General features: G+C 33.2%; 2 protein-coding genes across 2 annotated transcripts in view; one reads left to right on the top strand and one right to left on the bottom strand.

The window, feature by feature from the left end:
* Window positions 1-4230, top strand: part of LOC126742014 (formin-like protein) — a 63635-nt gene extending 59405 nt beyond the window's left edge. The window contains exon 20 of the mRNA XM_050448538.1: window positions 1026-4230. Coding sequence (XP_050304495.1) covers window positions 1026-1238 — 213 coding nt within the window. The 3' untranslated portion in view covers window positions 1239-4230. The remainder of the gene's footprint in view (window positions 1-1025) is intronic.
* Window positions 4231-5404: 1174 nt separating this feature from the next.
* Window positions 5405-20904, bottom strand: LOC126742413 (zinc finger CW-type PWWP domain protein 1-like). Its single transcript, XM_050449067.1, has 6 exons — window positions 20738-20904; window positions 15251-16084; window positions 11909-12055; window positions 11732-11851; window positions 11435-11678; window positions 5405-6035 (listed from the first exon to the last, which is right to left on the bottom strand). Exons 2-6 carry the CDS (start codon window positions 16076-16078, stop codon window positions 5986-5988), a joined length of 1389 nt encoding a protein of 462 aa, XP_050305024.1. The 5' UTR covers window positions 16079-16084; window positions 20738-20904; the 3' UTR covers window positions 5405-5985.
* Between the last annotated feature and the right edge of the window lie 493 nt (window positions 20905-21397).

Raw genomic sequence — 21397 nt, 5'->3', positions numbered from 1 at the left:
TTCTGTTTCTTCACGTTTTGAAATCAATTTTCCTTATGTAAGTGTAACTATGTAAAAGAAGTTATGTTAAATTAACCGTTTATTATACCTTTGAAATAGAATTAAATAAATTGGCATAGGTAATGTTTATTTAATAAAACCTGACCGGCTATACAGGTATTTGGAGCAAAAACATTGTTTGTACCAAAAAATGTTTGCAATTTGCGCATTAAATATCTTATCTTGAATAGCATTTAACAATAAAATGTTTCCTTTACTTATTATAGCGTATTTAATTTGAATTGTATGTTTTTTCGATTCTGCATTACAAAAAAAAATTGCCCATGAATACTATTCAAAAAGAACTTAAATTTCAGGTATCACAAAAGGGTTGGTGCTATTTAAAATTTAGGGGTTGGAGTGCATAGAGCCTAAGGGGTTGTTCACCCCATGACCTAAATAAGCTAGTTCTCTTTCCCCTTACCTACATAACATTTATACCAAATTTAGTTGTTCTGACTTTTTTGGTTTCAAAGATATTTGCATTGAAAGTGTTCAAATTAACACCCTGTATAGAAGGAAAAAAATAGATTTTTACCTATAATCGACTTTGCCACATTTTCAAAAATCTCCAAAGCCTATGTTCCGACAAATCGATCGCAATTCATCATATAGGGTGTCATATGTCACTTATTTCATGCTTGCTTTGCAACTTGTTTCCATTCTAATATGCTATAAGTTTTACTCGCCTAATACACCCACTAAGCAGCTTCCACTTAGTACTCATACTTTTGAGCTAAATAATTAACTATTTTCTCTACAAAATTACAACAATTTAAATAAATATAACCAAAAGTAACTTTCCCTAACTAGATATAACAGTGCCCTATTTTGTAGAAGTTTGAAAGCAAAACATTTACAGGGCGATTTTAAATTAAGGCATATCATTTAATGAGTTTATTCAAATACATATGTAATATAATTTAAAATCGCTCTATAGACTAAAAAAAGAACAAATGAAATGTAATGCGCGATATCTCCCACAGGAGGCGGTCATAAACGAGCTGAAAACCAAAACGAGGTTGGTGCAAGAGAAAAAGCTGCTCCACCAAGACGAGGTTTATAACGGGGCCCTGGAGGACATCCTTTTGGGCCTGAAAAGCGAGCCCTACAGGAGGGCCGATGCCGTCCGTAGGAGTCAGAGGAGGAAAATCGACAATAATCGATTATCGAAGACGATGGACGAGTTCGAAATTTAAACTTTAAGTTTTGTTTTTTGGTTTGGCAGGGTTAGGACGGATTGGTGACACCTATAAATAGGTCTGTTTTAACTTTGTTTTGACAGGTTGAGTCAACGAAGTCGTTTATTACCCTTGGTGCTACAAAGGTACATTTCTTTATTCTCTGAAACTATTAGTTTCGCCTGTTAAATATATAAGAAAAGAGACGCACAATAATAAGCTCAAAAATGTCTTTAAATACGCGACGGTTCTATTTGAAAAAATGTACTTGCTTGTTTTTTAAATGGATTTTAAAACTAAAGAATATCCAATTATATAATAGTCCAGGACAAAATATTGACAAATATTACACTAGTAGACAGCCATTATGGCGCAAGTGTCTGGATATGTTTCCTTTAGTAATTTGGATGTGCTGAATCTGAAAATCATGTTCTTTTTGTGCCGTCAGGTCAAGTTTTCAAGATATTACGAAAAATTTAGTTTTTTGCACAATATAAACATTTAGCATTTTTTTCGACAATATTTTTGCAAATTTTGAAATTAACAACACATCGAATCGAGTCTCTACAGAGCCAGTAAACAACAAAAAAAAATCCATACTTTCATCAGCCACTGTATTAGTTTCAGCCAACATAGTCGTTTTTTAAAAAAATAAATGCTTATACTAAATGTATCCTCTATTTTCTACATAAAAGTTGCAGCACTTGAAGAAAAACGTGTGTAGATAACCAAAAACAATAATTTAGCCGCAAGCGCGTATTACCAACAACTAATAAACGTGCCACGAAACGAATTCTGGTCGGCAACTACTTTTTTTTAAATATTATCACGAAATAGTCTTAAAAATATACTAGGGCTTTTTGCAAGTATCTATATATCAGTAACAATTAAAAGTACTGATTGGACACAATAATAGCTCATACGCTTAATTCCAGAACTAGTTATGTTGGTACAGAGAGGAGATATGTGGAAAAATACACAATAAGCTATTGATCTACAAAATTTCATTAAAATTCGATTTATATTGTGTTTGAATTTCACAGATTGATGGAAATCACTCGAAAAACCATATTTTATTTTCGCAATATCTTGAAGACAAGACCTGGTCAGAATAAATGAATGCCATTTTCGGAATCAGCGAGCCCAAAATACCCTCAAAAATATGTTCAGAACTTTGCGCCAAACAGATTTTTTTTTCGTATACCAGTGTTATCTTTAGGGTGGTAAACTACCGCGCCTTTGTTGGCTCACCCTGTTCATTAGTTGGAAACAGTTAAATGCAATACATTTAAATAAAAATCTCTTAGATATCTTTTGTGCCTTGGTATAATAACATTATACAAGGATATTATATGTAAACATTTGAGACTGAAGCTGCTCTTCTACCCGCACCCTGTATGTTATTTATGGATTACTTAGTTTTTTACTTAAAGTTATTCAATAAAATTTAAAAAAAAATGCTCGAAAATGCATATAAACTGTATATTACCATGTTTTTAGTCTTTAAAAATATATTTTTAAGTAAGAACTCGATTATTATCGAATTTAAATAAGCTTTAAATTTATAAAAGACTCAGTGCCTTCATTTGTGAACTGAAATATTTGGAAAATTTTGTACTGTTGTGTATTTTTTATATAAATTGTTTTTGACGTAATTTATCGCACAATGAGTTTATGATACATAACTATTGAGATATTGGGATATCTCCAATTAGGGCGGTCCGATAAGTACTTAAACTACAAAAGAGAAACGATAATTTAGGAAAATGTGCGATGCATTTCTCAAAATTTCACAGTCACCTTTCCGACTTATAGGACGTTTTTTTCCATGTTCTGAGCAGGTTCCCGGTGAAGTCCACTGTTTTGACTGTTTCTTGATCTATGGTATGTACCACTGGATCAATGTTTTGTCGACGGTCATAAAAATCGCAGACTCTTTCAATTTACATTTAAAAATCATCACTCTGAAGTGGTTTGGTGCGCTTGTTGTCCAGAGTGAGCAACGCTGTACTATCTCGCCAATAGCCTTTGGCTTCCTACTGTCTCAGGTATGTAGCGCAAATTCAATCGGCGGTGTGTCGATTTTATTGTAGATTTTTGAAAGAGTACAGCATTCAGGTGCTCTTTGATTTCGCTGTGCGATTTCCCTTGCAAAGACAAGAATTGAATCACATACCAGTATTGCTCTTTTTCCATTTTTCTTATATCCGCGAATACGTCCGCTCCCACATATAGGATTCACAAGTTTATATCGGATCAACCTCGTAGGTTGCAAGCAAATGATAAAAACGAAGATTTGATGAGATCACTTACTTTATTCGAGGAAATCGTTAATAAAATAACCATTTTAACCTTTCCCATAATTTGTTAATCATGATTTGTTTAAACCTTGATTTTTGTCATTTCCCTGCGGCATATAAGTAATAAGTTTTACTTTCTGTTCACTATGGCTAATTCAAATAAAAACCCTTGATGTTAAAATATTGTTGACGTATGTAATTATTTTAATCTTTCCCGGAAAACTAATGATTTTTGAGCCATTAGCTTGCAATCCAGAAACTAGTACAAATTCATTTTACACTCCATGACAAAAAAAATCTAAACTAAATCAATAGTAATGTATCAATAACGATAAATAAATCATTGAAGACTTTAAGGCAATAGTGTATAAACCATAATAAATATACTGTAATATTTGTGATTTCTATATATAGTGGATAAGGTATATTATGTATTTTGCTACGCATTTTGTACAAACTGTATATATAAATTATATCACTTATTAATAAGATTTATTTAGTGGTCCTCGATTAGTTGTAAATCCCCATAATTTCGTTCGGAAATTTAAAAGCATTATTTGTTATGTATGCTAAACAATCATATCCGTTAATTTTTGTAATAGTATGTTATGTAGTACGCACAGATATTTTTAAAGATATATATTACATTCCCTAGCGGTAGCAACATGATAACATCTATTCGAAATTTGTCAATTAAGTTTTTTAAGTTTTGATTGTCGGCGTTTTCGTTTAATTTCTGTTGTAAAAATTTTATACTAAATTTGTTATAATAAAAAAAATCAAATCCTAAATAATTTTTTTTTCAGAAATGTACAAACAAACAATGCGTTTATCGATTTAAAGGTAGCACTTCAATCAGTGACTTGGAATGGTTTCTTCAATATTATTATTTAAAAAAAAATGAAAGATAGCACGGATAGTCAGATAGCAAATAATAGGTTTATCGGGTAATTTCGTAAGACGGGAATCCCGATAAACCTATTTATTATTTGCTATTTAACTATCGGTGCTATCTTTAATTTTTTTAAACTATATGGATTCGGGTTGCGGTTGTATCACACAGGTAGCTTATTGATGGATGATTGCTCCAAAATCGGAGTTAATAGAGCTGATTATACAAATTGGTTATTTGCTCCTGTTCGTGATCCCTTATGTTCGTTTTCCGTTACTTTTTCCTTTGGTTCTCTGGTTGTCCTGCTCCAAAGAAGCCAAAGAGCAGAAAGACGCAGGTACCATCTTTACTTGTTCTACTTCCCGTCTTACGGAATATCCTGATAAACCTATTATTTATTCTTTTATGTCATAAAAGCCAAGAATTTATATTCAGTATAGCTCTATAAACTAAAATAGACATTGCAATATTTTTTGCGATGATTTTTAAAAAAAGATTTATAAAGGATTCTGAAAGTAAAAATCAAATCACCATGACATTTTTGTTTTTCAAAAGCTAGTAATTTAGCATTTTAAAGTCTCTCAACGTAAGGAATCCGCAAACCATACATTGATTTAAAGATAAAATTCTACTTTTTAAATTCAACGTTATTTATTTGGTAGGGTAGCTGCGGATTTTTTTTCTCAATCTAACACTACTTGTCTGCGTTAAGAGGAAGCAATTATTCACTGCACTACTTCCAAATGAATGAATGCCGTCAGAAAACATTGATACCTAACATTTTAGTTCTGAAGATAAGCCACACGTGTAAGCGAGGAACAGGAGAGGGCTAAGTACGGCGTCCTGAGGGATTCCACTGGATAGAATTTTGAAATAAACATTTTGTACTTACCATGAAAAAATTTGCAGTAAATCGTTTGAAAATTGCCATTTGTTATCTGGCAATAAATTTTTTTCAAAAAAGTGACTAAAATATAAGAAAAAGAAATAGGTTCCTTGAAAGTAAATAACTTTAATTGTCGAATATAAACATATTTAACAAACCGTGAAAACTAATTAATTAAACACAAACAAATATTTGCAAAGCTGATATACTTTAGCTAATAATTTAATATCATTAGTTTTAATAACTAACAAAGTTAGTTAAAAAGGTTAGTCGTTACGTAAGTTGAAAACGATGATTGCTACTAGTTTACATATGAGAGAATCAATGTACAATGTACAGGAAGTACTCGAATGAAGTGCGTAATATAAAAAATAGAGAGGGAATTTTAGGAGAATAGAATAAACATTTTAGTCAATCAAATGTTCCAGTATTGAACTTAATAAATAGATGTATTTTTATGTTTTTAATTTATTAACAACTTGTAAACCTCTAATCTAAAAATTTTATATTATGTTTTATTCTTTCATTAATTTTTCTGATAATAAAATGAATACAATGATTTTTAACTCTTGCACTTCATTCTCGCCTTGTTTCTTAAATATATCTTAACATTATCACTCTAGAAATAGACAAATAAACTCTAAAGAGGTATGGTATCTTCCAATCAACTGAAACACAAGGTTTGGACTACTTTTTGGATTTCTTGATAACCTTGCTGCCTTTGGGCTTGCTTTCCTCTGTAAATTATTATAAAAATGATGTAAATATATAGTGTGTTCGGGATTAGGTTGTCGATTAAAATTTATTTATTTAAAAGGCTTGTAATAATTTTTATGGTAACCCCTGTAGGTGCAATAATATAAAAAATAACCCTGTAAACTATCGGTCAATAAGTCCGCAAGGTTTTTCAGTAAAACACTGTTTTTTGACTTCATTTGTCAACGTACTTTCTGTCAAGAGTAATAAGTGAGTGCGGAAGCAATTCCAAGCGTAATTATTGATTTGTGACATGGCGCATTGCCTTGGTGGAAAATAATTGTTTTCTTCTTCATATGGGCCTTTTTTTCCGCCATGTTTTCCTTCAAGTGCTTCAATAATGCTATGTAATAATCGCCGTTGATTGTTTCACCTTTTTGAAGGTAGTCTATGAATGCAATTCCATGAGGATCCTAAAATACAGAAGCCCAAACCTTCCCAGGTAACTGTTGCACTTTTGGTCTCTTCGGACGACTTTCACCGGCCTCTGTTCACTCAGCTGGTTGTCTATTCGACTCTGGTCTGTAGTGGTGGATTTAAGTTTCGTCCATTGTTATATACCGACGCAAAAAGTTCTTTTTATTACGCTTGAGCAGCTCCAAATACTAGATGAGATTATAATAAAGTAAGGGTGAAGTTACACTGCGACCTATAAGATATTGTGTGCCCCTTTCTAACTACTACTTAATGTTAGTCTCAAGTCAAATTACTTCATACAATCCTGTTGCTTTGATGAAAGCTAGTAATTGTGACGGCTTTAGCGATCGGATGATTCCTGCTAAAACGCTTCCGCATGCAGTTACTAGGTGTTCTGAGGTCTCTTCCCCGCAGAATCTACATTTACTGTTCTAGTTTTAATTTTCTGGGCTGTTCTCGAAGGTGACGGTGTCCCGTGAAACTTGTTAGAGCTTTAGATCTTTTTGAACCTCGATCCCCGATGATCATCCCAGAGGCGTTCTCTAAGTTGTTTCTCCATCTCTTAAAGCTTATAGAGGTAAGTACTCTTGCCTATGCCGTAGAAATGTTCTGGTCCCACAAACCGAATGCTGGAACCCTTTGCCAAAATCTTGGCTTCTTTGTTACCCTGCAACCTCGTGTGTCCAGGTGCCCAACATTACTCAGTCTTGCTATAACCGCTTGACTATCGGTGAAGATTGCGATGTTCTGCTTGGGATAGTGTCTATCCAGGATTAATTGAGTGCATCTTTCTATAGCGTAACAGATGCTGGTGTGTTTACCCAGCGGCTCTGAGTATTTCGAGCCAGGCTCGAATTGTTCCGTTATAGAACTATCTGTGTACCATTTGATGATATTCGATGTAGGTGGCTGGGTAACTTTTCCATGTTTCCACACTTTTCCGTCACATTTGCTATCAGTTTTCGTAGTGAAATTCCTCACAAAGTTATATTTCCTAGTTATATTGTCTTTGGGAATATTAAACAGGGAGACAGATCTGGTTTGAGATGTCCAGGCTGATAGATATTCTTGGTGTTCGTTCTACACCTGGCTAATGTAAGCATGGCTCTTTTAACAGCGCCCTCTACCGCCAGATAAATAGGTTCTACGTTAACTATCACCTCCAGTGTTGTTGATGGGCATGTTCATAACTCCTATGATCCATACGCATGCGAGTCTATGCACATTGTCAGGATGTAATGGAGATCGTCTTTACGCGGCGTAAATAATAGCAGCAGACCACTACCGAATCAGGTGGAAGAAATTTTACCATTTCTCCAAAATAATCCTCAAAAACATCTGCATTCATATCCTCAGGATAATCTCCCGCCCAACTCTGCTCAAACCTTCTTTTACGAAACCGTCTTCACTTCCAAAATGTGTAATTATGAGTCTTTTCCATTTTCCCGAAGGCACTTTAATGGCCATTGATAGACCTTCCATGGAAGACCCTACGTGGGCAATGTGCTTACTGGCTATATTTTTATCTTGTCATATTTTTTAAACAATTTATCCCTCGTTAAGCCAAGCCAGGTTTCATCAATAATAAAAAAAAAATTGTTTTGCTCCCTGGCATATTTGTATGTTTAACACCCCGGTGTAACAACAAACACCATGTTTAACACTTTTGAAGTAATATTTATACTTTGTGTTTTTATTACCAGCCCTATGTATTTATTTATTTATGTCCGCCAGATTACCTGGCGGAAGCACAATGAGGTGTCCATTACCTGCCAAATTAACTTAATTTTACTTTTAAAAATTGCATCTTCTTACAGCGTTCGAGCGCCTACCTTTTTTCTCACTTTATTTATTAGTTAGGTACTAAGTTTACCTACGCCCATGAATTACCACAAAACTCTCGGAAATTTACATTTTATTACTCTCTACCTATTTGAAATACAGTATAGATTTCTACAGATCATAATGTCTTTAGTGGCTTTATTTTTCGTAAATTCTAGATGTTTATTCCAATTGAGTTTGCTATTGTCACTCCCAAATATTTTAGTTCATTCGATGTATGTACAAATTGTCCGCCCAGGTAGATATCCCTGGTTGGTTGCATTTTGCTTTTACGAGTGAATAGTACAATGGTAGTTTTGCCGAATTGATGTTTAACCCTACTGACACAGAAAACAGACCAAGGATTTCCTCTTTGTGTTCTGTGCCTACTGACGTATATACACTATTCTTCCGACGATACATTAATTTCCGCACCCATGCGGGCCAATAAAATCACGGATCGCCTTCGGATTTTGTCGGTCGGCATCGTCGAAATAATCGGCGAGACTGTTAATGTGGTTTGCTAATCTCATTTTCAATTTTCAGCGTTGAGTTTTTGAACCGTTTTGTTGTTTATTTACAATTTGTGCGACCAAGAGTAATTATTATTACTTATATTATCTTGTTGCCTTGTAAATTCAAAACACCACCTTATATTTAGATTAATTTAAACACCTTTATTTGGTGAACATGGATATAAACAAGTACCTTTGTGAAATTTTATTGAACAGTATATATTTTTTTAGGGATAATAAATTAATATGTGAAGATTGTGGCAACTAATTTTCTTCTATTTCAACATTGTATCGGCATATGAGGGATATACATAATAAAAAACAGAGTGAAAAAGAGAGCAAACACATTGTTGGCTCCCTTTGTCTGAACAAAGAGAAGTTTACATCCTATGATTCTTTAATAAGACACTTTCATAGTACCATTCATGATATACATATTAAAGAATCTGTTTTAAATTTTAGGAACTTTAAAATAAAATTTTATTAAAATAATATTTTAAATTTTAGGTTGGTAATTTTTTAATAATCAATCATGTTTTAGGATATGTCAGTACATGTTTGCAACGGAATTTAAAGTCTAAAGGAAGCATTCGCATTCAAGGAATTTGTCTATCAAGAATAATAGTTAAAATTTTAGTAGATGGTAGGTATTTATTTGCTTAATAATTATTAAAATAAAAGATTTATATGACATTCTTTCAGGAGTGATTAGAGTAAGATTTTTTGAAACCCACATATAGGACACCCATAGGGTGAACATGATTCAGAAAAGTTTATGGATGATTTTAGAAATTTTATGCAGACAGTAAAGCAAAAAGAAATGGTGATATTTAAAAAGATAAAAATAGAAAAGCAGCAGTATTATCCCAACAAAAAACCTAAATAAATTGGCTACATTTGTTGGCTTATGGTGAAGGATACTCATAAAATATATTTTTTTAATTTTAATTTTGCCTTTGTTATAATTAAATAATATATTAGTGTTTGTTTCATATTTATTGGTATTTGTTTGCAACTTTTCTAAGTAGAACCCTTTGTGCAACTATGTTATATATTGCTTAATAGATGGCTTAATAGATGAAGTTGATATAATAAATTTTGAATATTCTGCATCAGTGTTATGAATAAACCTACTTTATTTAAATATAATCTGGTTGTTTTATTCATATTTAATAATCTCAGATTTAATAGGTAATCATAATAAAATAATACCTTTCTGAACTTTTTTATTTTAAAATGAAAATGTTAAATAATATAATGGATTACTAGATAAAATCATAACAAGATGTGTTCTTTTTAGACTATTTAATAAAATTATCAATTTTTTATACTAAATTTTAATTGAGCGGATTAAGTGCCTGAAATGAGATAAATTCTATTTTAGTAAAAGCAAAATTAATAAGATCATGTAACAAAAGTATTTTCCGTCATTTGCTGAAAATAAACAATTTCTTTACGTAAGTTTATTTTTCTCAAATTCCTCTTATAATCAGATTTGAAATACGCGCCTTAATTATCTGAGGCAATCACAGACAAAGCGCCGTGATTGGCCCGCATGGGTGCGGAAATTAATGTATCCTATTCTTCCGTAATGCTTAGGCTTCTTTGTATCAGATCGTACAATGTTTCCTCGTACCTGTCCTTAACTATAATGACAATGTCATCAGAATCTCCTATGTAGGTCATTCTATGGTTTGTCAATATTTAAAGTAGTTCATCGACTAATTCATACTCTCGTAAAAATTTAATCACTAACACGTTGTTGCTTTTGATCGAATGTAAGCACGCGCGGCACCCACTTTGACAACATCTCCTACATGGACTATAATCCATGTATAGTCGTACCATAGATTTAAGAAATAATTATAAATTTTAATCTCTTATCGCAATAACGACATATTGTAAATTCGGCCTCTCCGTCTGGGGACTCCACTTTTAGGTATTTAAATTATACCTATACTTTTTCATAATCTTTAAATTATAACGACACTATAAGAGATTATTATCTTTGGTGGCGCTTAATATTATTTCTTTTATTTTATTTTCGTAGTAATTTTCTTACAATATTAAGTAGCGGTATAAGTTCAGGTCAAGCATACCTAATTATAAATTAAGAATTATACCTGCAATTATTTTTCTTTCGGATTATATTTAATATTGTTTATTTTCTAGAAAATTTTCAAAAATTCTCAGTTCGGTATAAGTACGTCAAAAAAGGTTTATATGCCGATGGCTTGTTTTCTCACATTGGATACCTTATGTCATAGACTAAAAAAAAAATATTTGCTATATTTATCTTTTCAGTACATCATACAAATGATGCCCTGAATTGAAAACCAACGCATTCAAAAATATCCATGAAAGAAAAATGCCATTACAACCCATTTAAATTAAATTTGAAGAAGTAGTCCATTCTTGCAGTGGAGTTAATAGTTCAATGGGTTATCATTTATATCACATTGAACTAAGTTTAACAAAACCTCCTTAATCGTTATCCCTGATGATGGACATGTTCTATGTCCGAAACATGTTGGATTGATATTTTTTTTATAAATTTAGTGGTGAATGACCGGAATACTTTCAGTTACCCATTAAAATTAAATGCAAATAGATAAAAAATTCCTTACCTTGCAATTTTTTCTTTTCCAATATCTGTCTTTCCAAAAAATTGAAACGTTTCAATCTCTCAAAAATCGTCATCTTACTGGCTTCCAGAGCCTGGTTCTTAGCAAAATCCAGGCGTGCCTTATATTGTGCCAGTCTCTTATGGTAAAAACCGTCCAAATGCTTAAGAAAAGGTTTCAGGTTCCTCGGCCTTATCCAGGCCCGTGTAACCGGAGAAGAATCAAAAAACGTTACGTTATACCATCCCTAAAATTCATGCAAATAGTTGATCTAAAGAACAAACAGTAAAAACTTCTTACGGGGGTCAAATTATCACTTCCCAACCAGAAATAATCTTCTTCTTCCGGGGAGTCATCGACCATAGCCGGCCACCACGGATAACCATCTAATTTGGCCCACACAAGACTGCCTGCGTTGTACTAAAACCATTTTTTTATAAAACAAATATTTAATTATTTAAGGTGCAGTAAAAATACTTCGTTTCTTATTAATTTAGCTTCTACTTCCGGGTTAATGCGAATTTCCGGACTGGCACACGTATTATAGTTCGGATCTGGATTCATACAGCAATACCATTCTTCTGGCAAATCAAGAGGATCTTTCACGTCTGGTAAATATCGAGTCTAGGAATAAATAAAGTGCATTAATAAGTCTCTTAAACAAACTTCTCTTTATTTGCGTTTTTATAGAAGCTATAAAGCTCTTAACCTTATATTTGGTCGATGATTCGATCTCTATGATATCATCCTCAGGATTCAAATCAGAAAAATATGACATTTTATAAGCAAGTATTTTAACAGAACAGTTCCGTTATGGACATCGTACAAATAAATATCGCTATGCCCCAATTCTGGTAGTTCTTAGGGAAAAATACTGGGTGCATAGTAGGTAAAAAAAGAACTAAATCATTAGTTGACTATATTGCTTATAAAGCCTTGCGAGCGTCTAAGAGATTTTGGAAATTTATACTACAAAAATGTTGTTTGTCTATTCCCTTGCAGATTGTGAATACTTTTGCAGATTTCTTTAGTAGCATGTTTAATAGCTTTACTTTATCTACCGATAACAGTCATGTAGAATCTGCTTCTCAGCATATTGATATTTATGAATTAAATCATGTGAATATATCATCATTAGGGACTGCAGGGTTTGACAGTATTCCTTCTTTTCTCCTACGTGATTGTGCTTCTGCTTTCACTGAACCTATCTATACTTTTCAATTTGACAGTACGCACAAGCCCTTTTCCCAACGTCTAGAGCTATCGCTCAATCTCCATTTTGTCTAACTTTTCTAAAAACATTAAAATTTGCATTTATAGCAACCTGTTTCACTAAATTAAGCATCTTATTTCTTTTAATCAGCATGGTTTTTTTTAGTGTACATCAGCAATAACTTATTTAACATAATTTCTGCGAAACGCATATGAGGTCGTAGATTGCAAATGTCAACTTAATGTAAACTACACAAATTTTAGTCCTATGGTTGAATCCTTTGGTGTGACGCTCAAATTACGAGACAGTTTTACCACTAACCAAAACTCCTAAGAGTTTTAGTGGTTTCGTAATTTACACTAATTTTGATAGGTTGGACTATGAAATTCTCTACAAAAAACTTTATAAAGTGGGCTTTCATATATAGTAGAGTTTTTATCTCTTACTAATTACAAAGACCGCAATTTCTGAAGTTCGATGTATGCAGATCATCTACCTCCCCCAAGGTAATGCCCCCCCGGAGAAGCGATCTTGCTCCATTTTTTTTATTTTGATTTTTATCAATGGCATTTCCACGAGTATTGTCCATAAGTTTCTACTGTTTGCCGATGACATGAAGGGTTTTCCGACTTATTAAGAAATCATCATGACTGCAAGCATGTCAGTTTCGTTGCTCAAATATGAGACTATCTTTGGTTATACAAGGTGTCTACTATAAAAACTGCCAAACTTTAAGAGGTGATTAAACAAGTCATTTGCAACAAAAAAATCCTATAACATTTTTTCGAAAAGTTGTTAGTTCTTCTGGTATTTAACATTTTTTGATTTTATCAAATTTCTTTGTTTTTTTTTTCATATAAATAATACCTCCGTTATTCTTATCACCACATAAAATTTAGATATACCACCTGAAAGAGAATTAAATTTGCTATAAGATTGGTATATTTAACTTTTTGAGTAATTTTTTATACCGGGTGTTATCAGAAGTTAAATGTAACATTTGGGAAATGTGCAAAATTAGTGTCATCTTCTTCGTTGTCGTTTTCTAAAATTTGGTAAATAGGGACATGTTTTTTTTTCAGCAAAAACTACTGCATTTACTATGCTTTCCAATGATATACTGACTTTTGTGATAGCTATTTGTTTTCACAGCAATATCATGGGCAAAAGAAAGAAAACCACAAAAATTAAAAGTTTTCAAATTTTATATTTCTTGATCTTTTAAGCACCAATGCGGTGAGTACTTGTAGATCTATCTTCCCTAATACAACAACTCCACAAATTTCCATTAGAGAAGCCGTAAACAAATAACATATCGCGATATTCATTCTTTAAGAAAAAAGGCAGGTTTTCCTTTTTTTGTAAATGGCAATGAATCCGCAAAAGAAGGAAATTCACAAACTATGTATTACTTGATTTTAAAACAAAATCATAGATATTTACAATTTGACAAGAACTGTCATTTAGTTTTTACTTCGACTTAAAGTAGTTAAATAAGTAATTTTATTTAAACGTGCTTAAAAGAATAATGCCTAGTTTCACAAACATTGAATATCGGGACATCTTATTTTTTTTTTTGTGCCTCGTCTTACTTTAAAGACGAGGCACAAAATATGTTACTAGTACCTTTCTCCTATAGTAAGGTAGCCGGGTTCTTTTAGATGCAGCAATGTATGATCAAACTTACAAATTGCTTAACAAAATCTAACGCATATATATTAAACTTTTTGCAAAGACAATTGATTGAAGTTTGTATGTCTCTTCTTGAACTTGTGAACTCTTGTTTGATCAGACTTCCGTGATAACCACTCATGTGTATTTTAGTAGTTATAGTTAATAGTGCTCTCAAAGCCCTTGACTCTGATGTACTTGTGTTAGCTATATATTTATTATTAGAGGGCATTTGAAACAGTCAGTAGGTAGATTGTAAGTAGTATATTGTAGTAATTTGGGAGTTAGGTATAATGTTTTAAAGTGGTTTCAGTTTTACTTGTCTGATAGGGCTCAATGCGTTAGGTATAAAAATAATATGTTTGAAAGTATTAATATCAAATATGGGGTGCCTCAAAGAACAGTTTTAAGCCCTTTACTGTTTTTGTTATATATTAATAGTATATATGTTTAAATTTTGCTATTCCGTGCGTCCATTCAAGAAGACATAATATTTTTCTATCTTAAGACATACAATATGAGGTCTGGAACTGGTTTAATGATATTGAGTTACCGTTTGATGTTGTTCTCTTTGGCATGACTTTATTCATTATTTCAAATCTGTTCAGAGAGAATAAGATTTTAGTTATTTATGCATTCAATGTACTACGTACTACTAGTTAAGAGTCCTGAGGTCGATTTCCCAGAGATTGAAAGGACTACCAAAAATAAGTGTGATTAATTCAAGACTTTTATTTCGCATTTTAATTTGTATTTAAAATTTAAATAAATGCCGTTTTAACAATACATTAATTCAACATTCAGAATCTTGTATAATTCATTTTTGTTTTCATTAATTTACTTAGTCCGCAAGATCCCCAGATCTTAAATCGCTTAAGTTTTTCCTCTGGGGTTGCTTAAAATAAGAAAAAAACTAGAAAATTACAAAAACATACCTTGTCGCATTTATCACACAAGACGTATACACCCACGTCCCTTTCTTTGTGTAATTGAATCAAATGTTCCAAATCCACTTCAATAATTTTTTCCTTGGAATTATCCAGATTGTTCTTCTTTAATATCTTGGAATCTTTCTGTCTTTTCTTAGACTTGTCTTTGTGTTCAGCACTCCTTTTTCCCCTTTTGTTTTGATTCTTGCTTTTCTTCTCATCAGACTGTTTAGGTTCAACATCCTCGATCATATCCAAAAACTCTGTCAAAGAGTGCTTAGATTGTCTGCTTATTTGAGACAAATTATTTATAGATTCTGTATTACCATATATTATCTGACTCAGACGCATATTGCTTTCTGCAAGTTCTGATAAACTTTTACTGACCGTTTCTAATGGCACGTTGGATCCAGTAGATCGTTCTGACTGACTTGCAACTGTTTGAGATCGATTAGTTGTAGAGTCATTATCCAACATCATTTGACTTAAACGTCTATTGCTTTCAGCAAGATCAGCTAATGCTTTACTTAAATTTTCAGATGTTGAACCAGATTGTGAGGAACTGCTTTGTGATTTGTTAAAGGACGTTTCGACATTACAGATTCCATCATTGCTCCTAATTCTTGTGTGAACGCTAAACGTAATATTTTCAGAGTTTGGGTCTTTGAACAAATCCGGGCTTGATCGGGTCTCTTCGGTTGTTATCTCTTGTTCATTAAATTGTTGGGAAGGGGGGATGTTCTCCTTTGACCTACACTGGCTTGAAGTTTGGCTGGAGTTTAACATTGGCGAGATAAAAGTCTTGAAGACAGTTTTGTTCTTAAATGGGACCATTTTGAACTGAAAAAAAACGCCTTGTATAAACGAAAGTATAGTATTTGATATTTAAGTAACAATAATAATTGGTAATATATTAAAAAAGGAAATCATTAATTGTAGATGAATTAATATGACACGAAATCTAGATGTTTTGCTGGTACTATATAAATATTAGTTTAGAGCAAATATTTGCCTTTGAGTTTTCTGTGGCAAATTTGCTTTGGAGTTTCTCCATATATTTACTACCCAAAAGGTTCCTAAGGGAATCGTAAGGAAAAATCGTAAGTTTTTAGTACATGCAGCAAGGGAACAAATATGTCATTTTTAGGATAAAATATTATTATACAGGGTGACCATTGGAATCTCGGAAACCGTAAGATCTCCGGAAGTATCCGGAATTTTAAAATTTTTAAACGCCATTTTATTAAGCTCCAAATTGCGCAACTTTGCCTCTATTTAACCGACCCCGTAACTCTTACGGTTTTCGAGATCCCAATGGTCACCCTCGAAGTTGGGACACCCTGTACAGTGAACAGAAAAAATATGGAACAAATTCAATAAAAGATAAATGAAGGCGTGTTGGAAAAAACGCTCGAACACGTCGATTCATATTTTTGGTTGCGCATTTTTCACAACAAAAATTTTGTATACAGGGTGTCTCATGTAGCCGTAGTCAATACCAACTTTCTTATTTGCTAAAAATCAGAAAGAGAAAAATAAATATTGCTACTTGGAATTTCAGAACGTTGTATAGAGCCGATAAACTGGCAAACGCGAAAAGAGAAATGAAGAGGGTGAAATGGGACATCGGTAGGAAACGGTTCCTTCATAACAGAAAACCAAAATAGGGTAATTTACACAGGAAAAGACATAACTCAACATGGAGTTGGTATTATACCAAATTCGTTAAAAGCTTTCTGCCAGTCAGCGAGAGAATGATGCTGATTAAGATGATGTCAAAATAATCCAAATCTAGGCACCCACAACGGACGCTATATACCCAGGAAAAACGGGAAGAATTCTACTCTGACATTGAAAAGATATACGAAATACCTAAGACGAATCAGAGACCGAGAAGGCCAGACAATGTATCCTCCTCGACCTATCCAACGATTTGGAAAAACGTTATTCAGGTGCTTCCTTACAGCAACGCTAAAATAAGGTGGGGCTCCATCATGCATAAAATACATGTTTCGGCGGATCGCAAGTGGTATCTATTCAATCTAGAAGATTGTTCTGAAGGAACAAATGAAGTTCTTCATGCATTCGTGGTGATAATACGAATGGCCCAATCAAAAAATTGCCAATGATTCCTGCCCAGATATTAATTGATTGGAACTGATGTTGATGATGAGATACAACAGCGGCATGAGGATTTTCATCGGTTATGGATTAGACAACAGAAAGGCCAGAGGCACAAGGTTTATACCTCTCTGTTTCAGAAAAAAAACTAGTCATTAGTAACAATTGGTTCCAGCTTCCAAACAGATGCAAAGCAACGATGGATAAATGCAAAGTATAAAGAAATTGGAAAACTGCAAGCACAACATAAGGACACAGAACTACACGACAGAATTAAAGAGGCCGCAGGTCTGTGGAAGCCTAAACTTGTTTCTTTGATAGAAAATGGAAATAACGAAATAGAAATAGGCATGGAAATAAAGTCATGGGGGAATTCGAAAAACGATTGATGAGCACTCTAACGAATGGGATAGGATAAAAAGACCGAAACATACAAGAACAACATGTCCATCGTAATCAACGGCGTCACCCTCCAGAATGTTCACAGCTACATATACTAGGCAAAATAGATTAAAAGAAGAATAGAGATATCCAGGCCAGGTTTTCTGAAAATATGAAATATACTATGTAATCCAGAATTATCCCTGGATGTGAGACTAAGAACAGTAAAGTGCTATATGTATGGTCCCTGATCTTATACGGCTGTAAGGCATGGACGAACTTCGGAAATTGGATGCCTTTGAAATGTGGATATGCAGGCCAATTTTCCGTATAGGTTGGCTCACTTAAACAATAAATGCAAAAGATTATATAAGAATTTTTGTAGAGTGAATATATCCGCTCTCAGTTAACAAATATCATGAAGGTAAGAAAAAAAGCCTGAGGCATCTAATGCGGCATAAGGAGTATGACCAACTAGTGCTGTTAAGGGGGAAACGTTCTCTTCGTGCTATGGCAAATATTTGCGAACGTTTGCACAGGATAAATCGTCTGTGGGCGCATGATAGAGCCTTTTCTCAATACCGAAACATCTGCGAAGTACTATGGAGTACTATTGGCAAAATAGATCCTGTAACGTGGTGGCAGGGATATTGCTGTAAAAGAGTTATTAGGAAAACAAGGCCAATCAAACTTTAATGGAAGTAAACAAACTTCAATGGACTCTTCCACGTTTACACAGACTTTCAAAGTTACTCTTCTTGGCGATCAAGTCTATTATCCATTATTAAGATTAGAATCTAAGAATTCAGAGACTGATGATTCTGATTAAGTGATCCTATGGTGTCCAGCCACGATTCAAATAGTAGCGTTGCGCCAGAAACACGATGGGCTTGACTCCGCTTGACAGGTTACGTTAAAAATTGTATTTTTTGGTGTACTGCAGATTCCCGTTTGATTATTTTTATATAAAGCTTTTTTCAAGTTACAGTTTACTTCTTACATACGGTTTCTACATCACGTAACTTTGCTATCCATACACATATGAGCCGCTCAGAGGAAAAGTGGTATATGTCAGTATTTTTTAATTTTTGAGTCATACCATTAATTATGTTTCTACTGGTCTAATATATTCAGTTGAAAACTGGTATAAGTCAACATTTTAACTTAGCTAAGATAAGAGCTTCCTAACGTTATTCCTCTCAACATAATGGATTCGTTCGCTGGAATAGTGGTATAAGTCAAGGTACCACGCTGTTCCGATGTCGCGCCAGGTCCTATTAAACTCGCTTTTTCTTGTTTAGTCAGTTTTTTTTAGTGTTATGGTACGTAGTGTGTAGATCAGTTACTGTAGCTAAGAAAAAAGATATGATAGAACTTCTTCAGTGGGTTCCCCCGATTCAGCATCAGTTCTTCCTGGACTTACTGACAAAAGAAGATGCTGTTGACAGTGGTCCATTATCCGATTCTGATGAAGATTAATTTGTTTAATAACTTGTTCTTACTCTCCTTACTGTAAGTTTAGTATGTAAGATAAGTAGTAGTAATGTTTTGCTCGTCAAGCTCTATATTTTTTTAAACACTTTTATCAGTAATAGATATCATAGTAAACATACTACAGCTATTATTTTTCTTTGGTTCATCAGTTTTGTGAAATTTGGTTAACCTTTTTCAAAAATCCAGATCAGTATAAAGACGTTATATCTGAACATGGGACTACCATAGAGCTTGGTAGTGACTGCGTCGTTGCAGATTTTAAGGCAGCAGCTGAAACTATTTTAAAATCCACAAGTTCTTTACACTTTAAGATAACAGAGTGCAAAAGATTTTTCATACGAAAAAGCACAAGAAAAGACGATATTTTAGTAAGAGGAGAACCTGTGTATAGGCATAACATGAGTTTATTTAAATCAATAACAAAAAGAATAGACTTTTGGACAATTTTCAACCAGCCGTAATACGAAAATATGGAGTGAAAGTCAAAGAGGAAAAGGCTAATGATGTCAAAAAGTTGTTACTAAAGCACTTTGGAGAACAGTGGGAGCTGAATGTTGAATTAGTTTATTTCAAGAAATTTTTTGAACGGAATAATCTGGGTCCAGAAGACGAAGAATCCGATCTGTGTGGACCATTTGAAGACTTCCCCGAATTCGTTGTTTGAACTTTAATCTTAATTAATAACATTCCTAATTATTAAGTGATGTGTTAAAAATTTTATTTTAGTAATGATGTTCAATAAATAAAAAATGTCAAAAATGTCTTGAGTAGTTTTAATACTGTGTTCCGTAGCAAAATCAGTAATCTCCGTAATACGTCACGACAAAACTAACAATATCCGAATGTTTATATCAAAGTCAACAATCTCCAATTTTTATTTTTAAATTATGGTGGTATTATTGATCCTAAGATGTTTTAGAATATATTTATACTAAGAAGGACATTTACTAACAAACTACAAACTTATATTTTGACAAAAATACGTTTTCGTATATCTAAATCATTTTTCGCCGATTGCCAGACTTATGCTGCGTGGGAGATTGCTGCTTTTGTTATGACACGCCTCAGTTATGCGTTTAGTACCTGTAGTTGAAAATAAGCGCTGCGCTATCTGGGGGAGCTTCTACGAATCAATTTGTTAATGATTCGTTGACTCTTGAGAATTAAACACTGTTTTTTGCTTTGAATTTGCTTAAATATGGAATAAACCTTTCCTTTTACCCCTGATAATAAATAAACAATAAAACCAAATACTAATTAAAATTGTATATATCACTCAAAGATAGTTGTGATGGAAAAGTGAAGTTATGGTTATTCAAAGTACATAGTATAAAGCATTTTTGTACAAACTCTGCTACATTTTGATTAGAATGACCAATTTTACACACTATATTTTGACCGATACTCAAGTGGCAATTCTTATTTTCAACATTCACATTTCTCAGTTCTAGATGCACTTCTCACTTTCGTAATTAACACACTATTGTGATAACTTACCGCTAAAGTCTTTTTCTGTCAACGAGAATTAGGATTAATTTTTTTTTGTAGGAAAAAACAATATTTTTTATGTATTTGGCCACAAAATCAGGGTTAATTGATAATTTAATTTGACAGACACTGTGGATTCTTTTAAAGTAAGGACGCCATGTTTTTCCCGTCATGCATCATTACCATGGTAACGTTAATAATTCGGACTTAAGTAAAGGTTGATCGCGTTTTTTCTGTTTGCAAAGTATGTGACGTTTTGAAACGAATGAAATGTCAAATTTGACATGTGTCATTCTGAAAATTAGCGGGAATTTTAAAAATACTTCTTTGGCTGGAAAATTTATTGGTAAATTGTACTATACTTTACTATACTTTCCAGGGTGCGAACCTATAGAAACGGTCCCAATAAAGTACACCAATCCTAAAAAAGAGGACTGGGAAGTTGCAAGGACCGTCTTTACGACAGAAAGGTTGAAATGGGCAATAAACACCTTTCAACCGTACAAGTCACCGGGAGTGGATGGAATTTTTCCTGCTCTCCTACAAAACGGACAAGAGAAAATCCTTCCTCACCTGAGTAGAATAGCAAGGACGAGCTTAGCGTCGGGATACATTCCCAGTAGCTGGCGAAGGGCAAAAGTCACCTTCATACCGAAAATAGGAAAAAAA

The sequence above is a fragment of the Anthonomus grandis genome, chromosome 11 (genome assembly GCF_022605725.1).
Source record: "Anthonomus grandis grandis chromosome 11, icAntGran1.3, whole genome shotgun sequence".
Classification (NCBI taxonomy): domain Eukaryota; kingdom Metazoa; phylum Arthropoda; class Insecta; order Coleoptera; family Curculionidae; genus Anthonomus; species Anthonomus grandis.
This window is presented reverse-complemented; position numbering and strand designations above follow the sequence as displayed.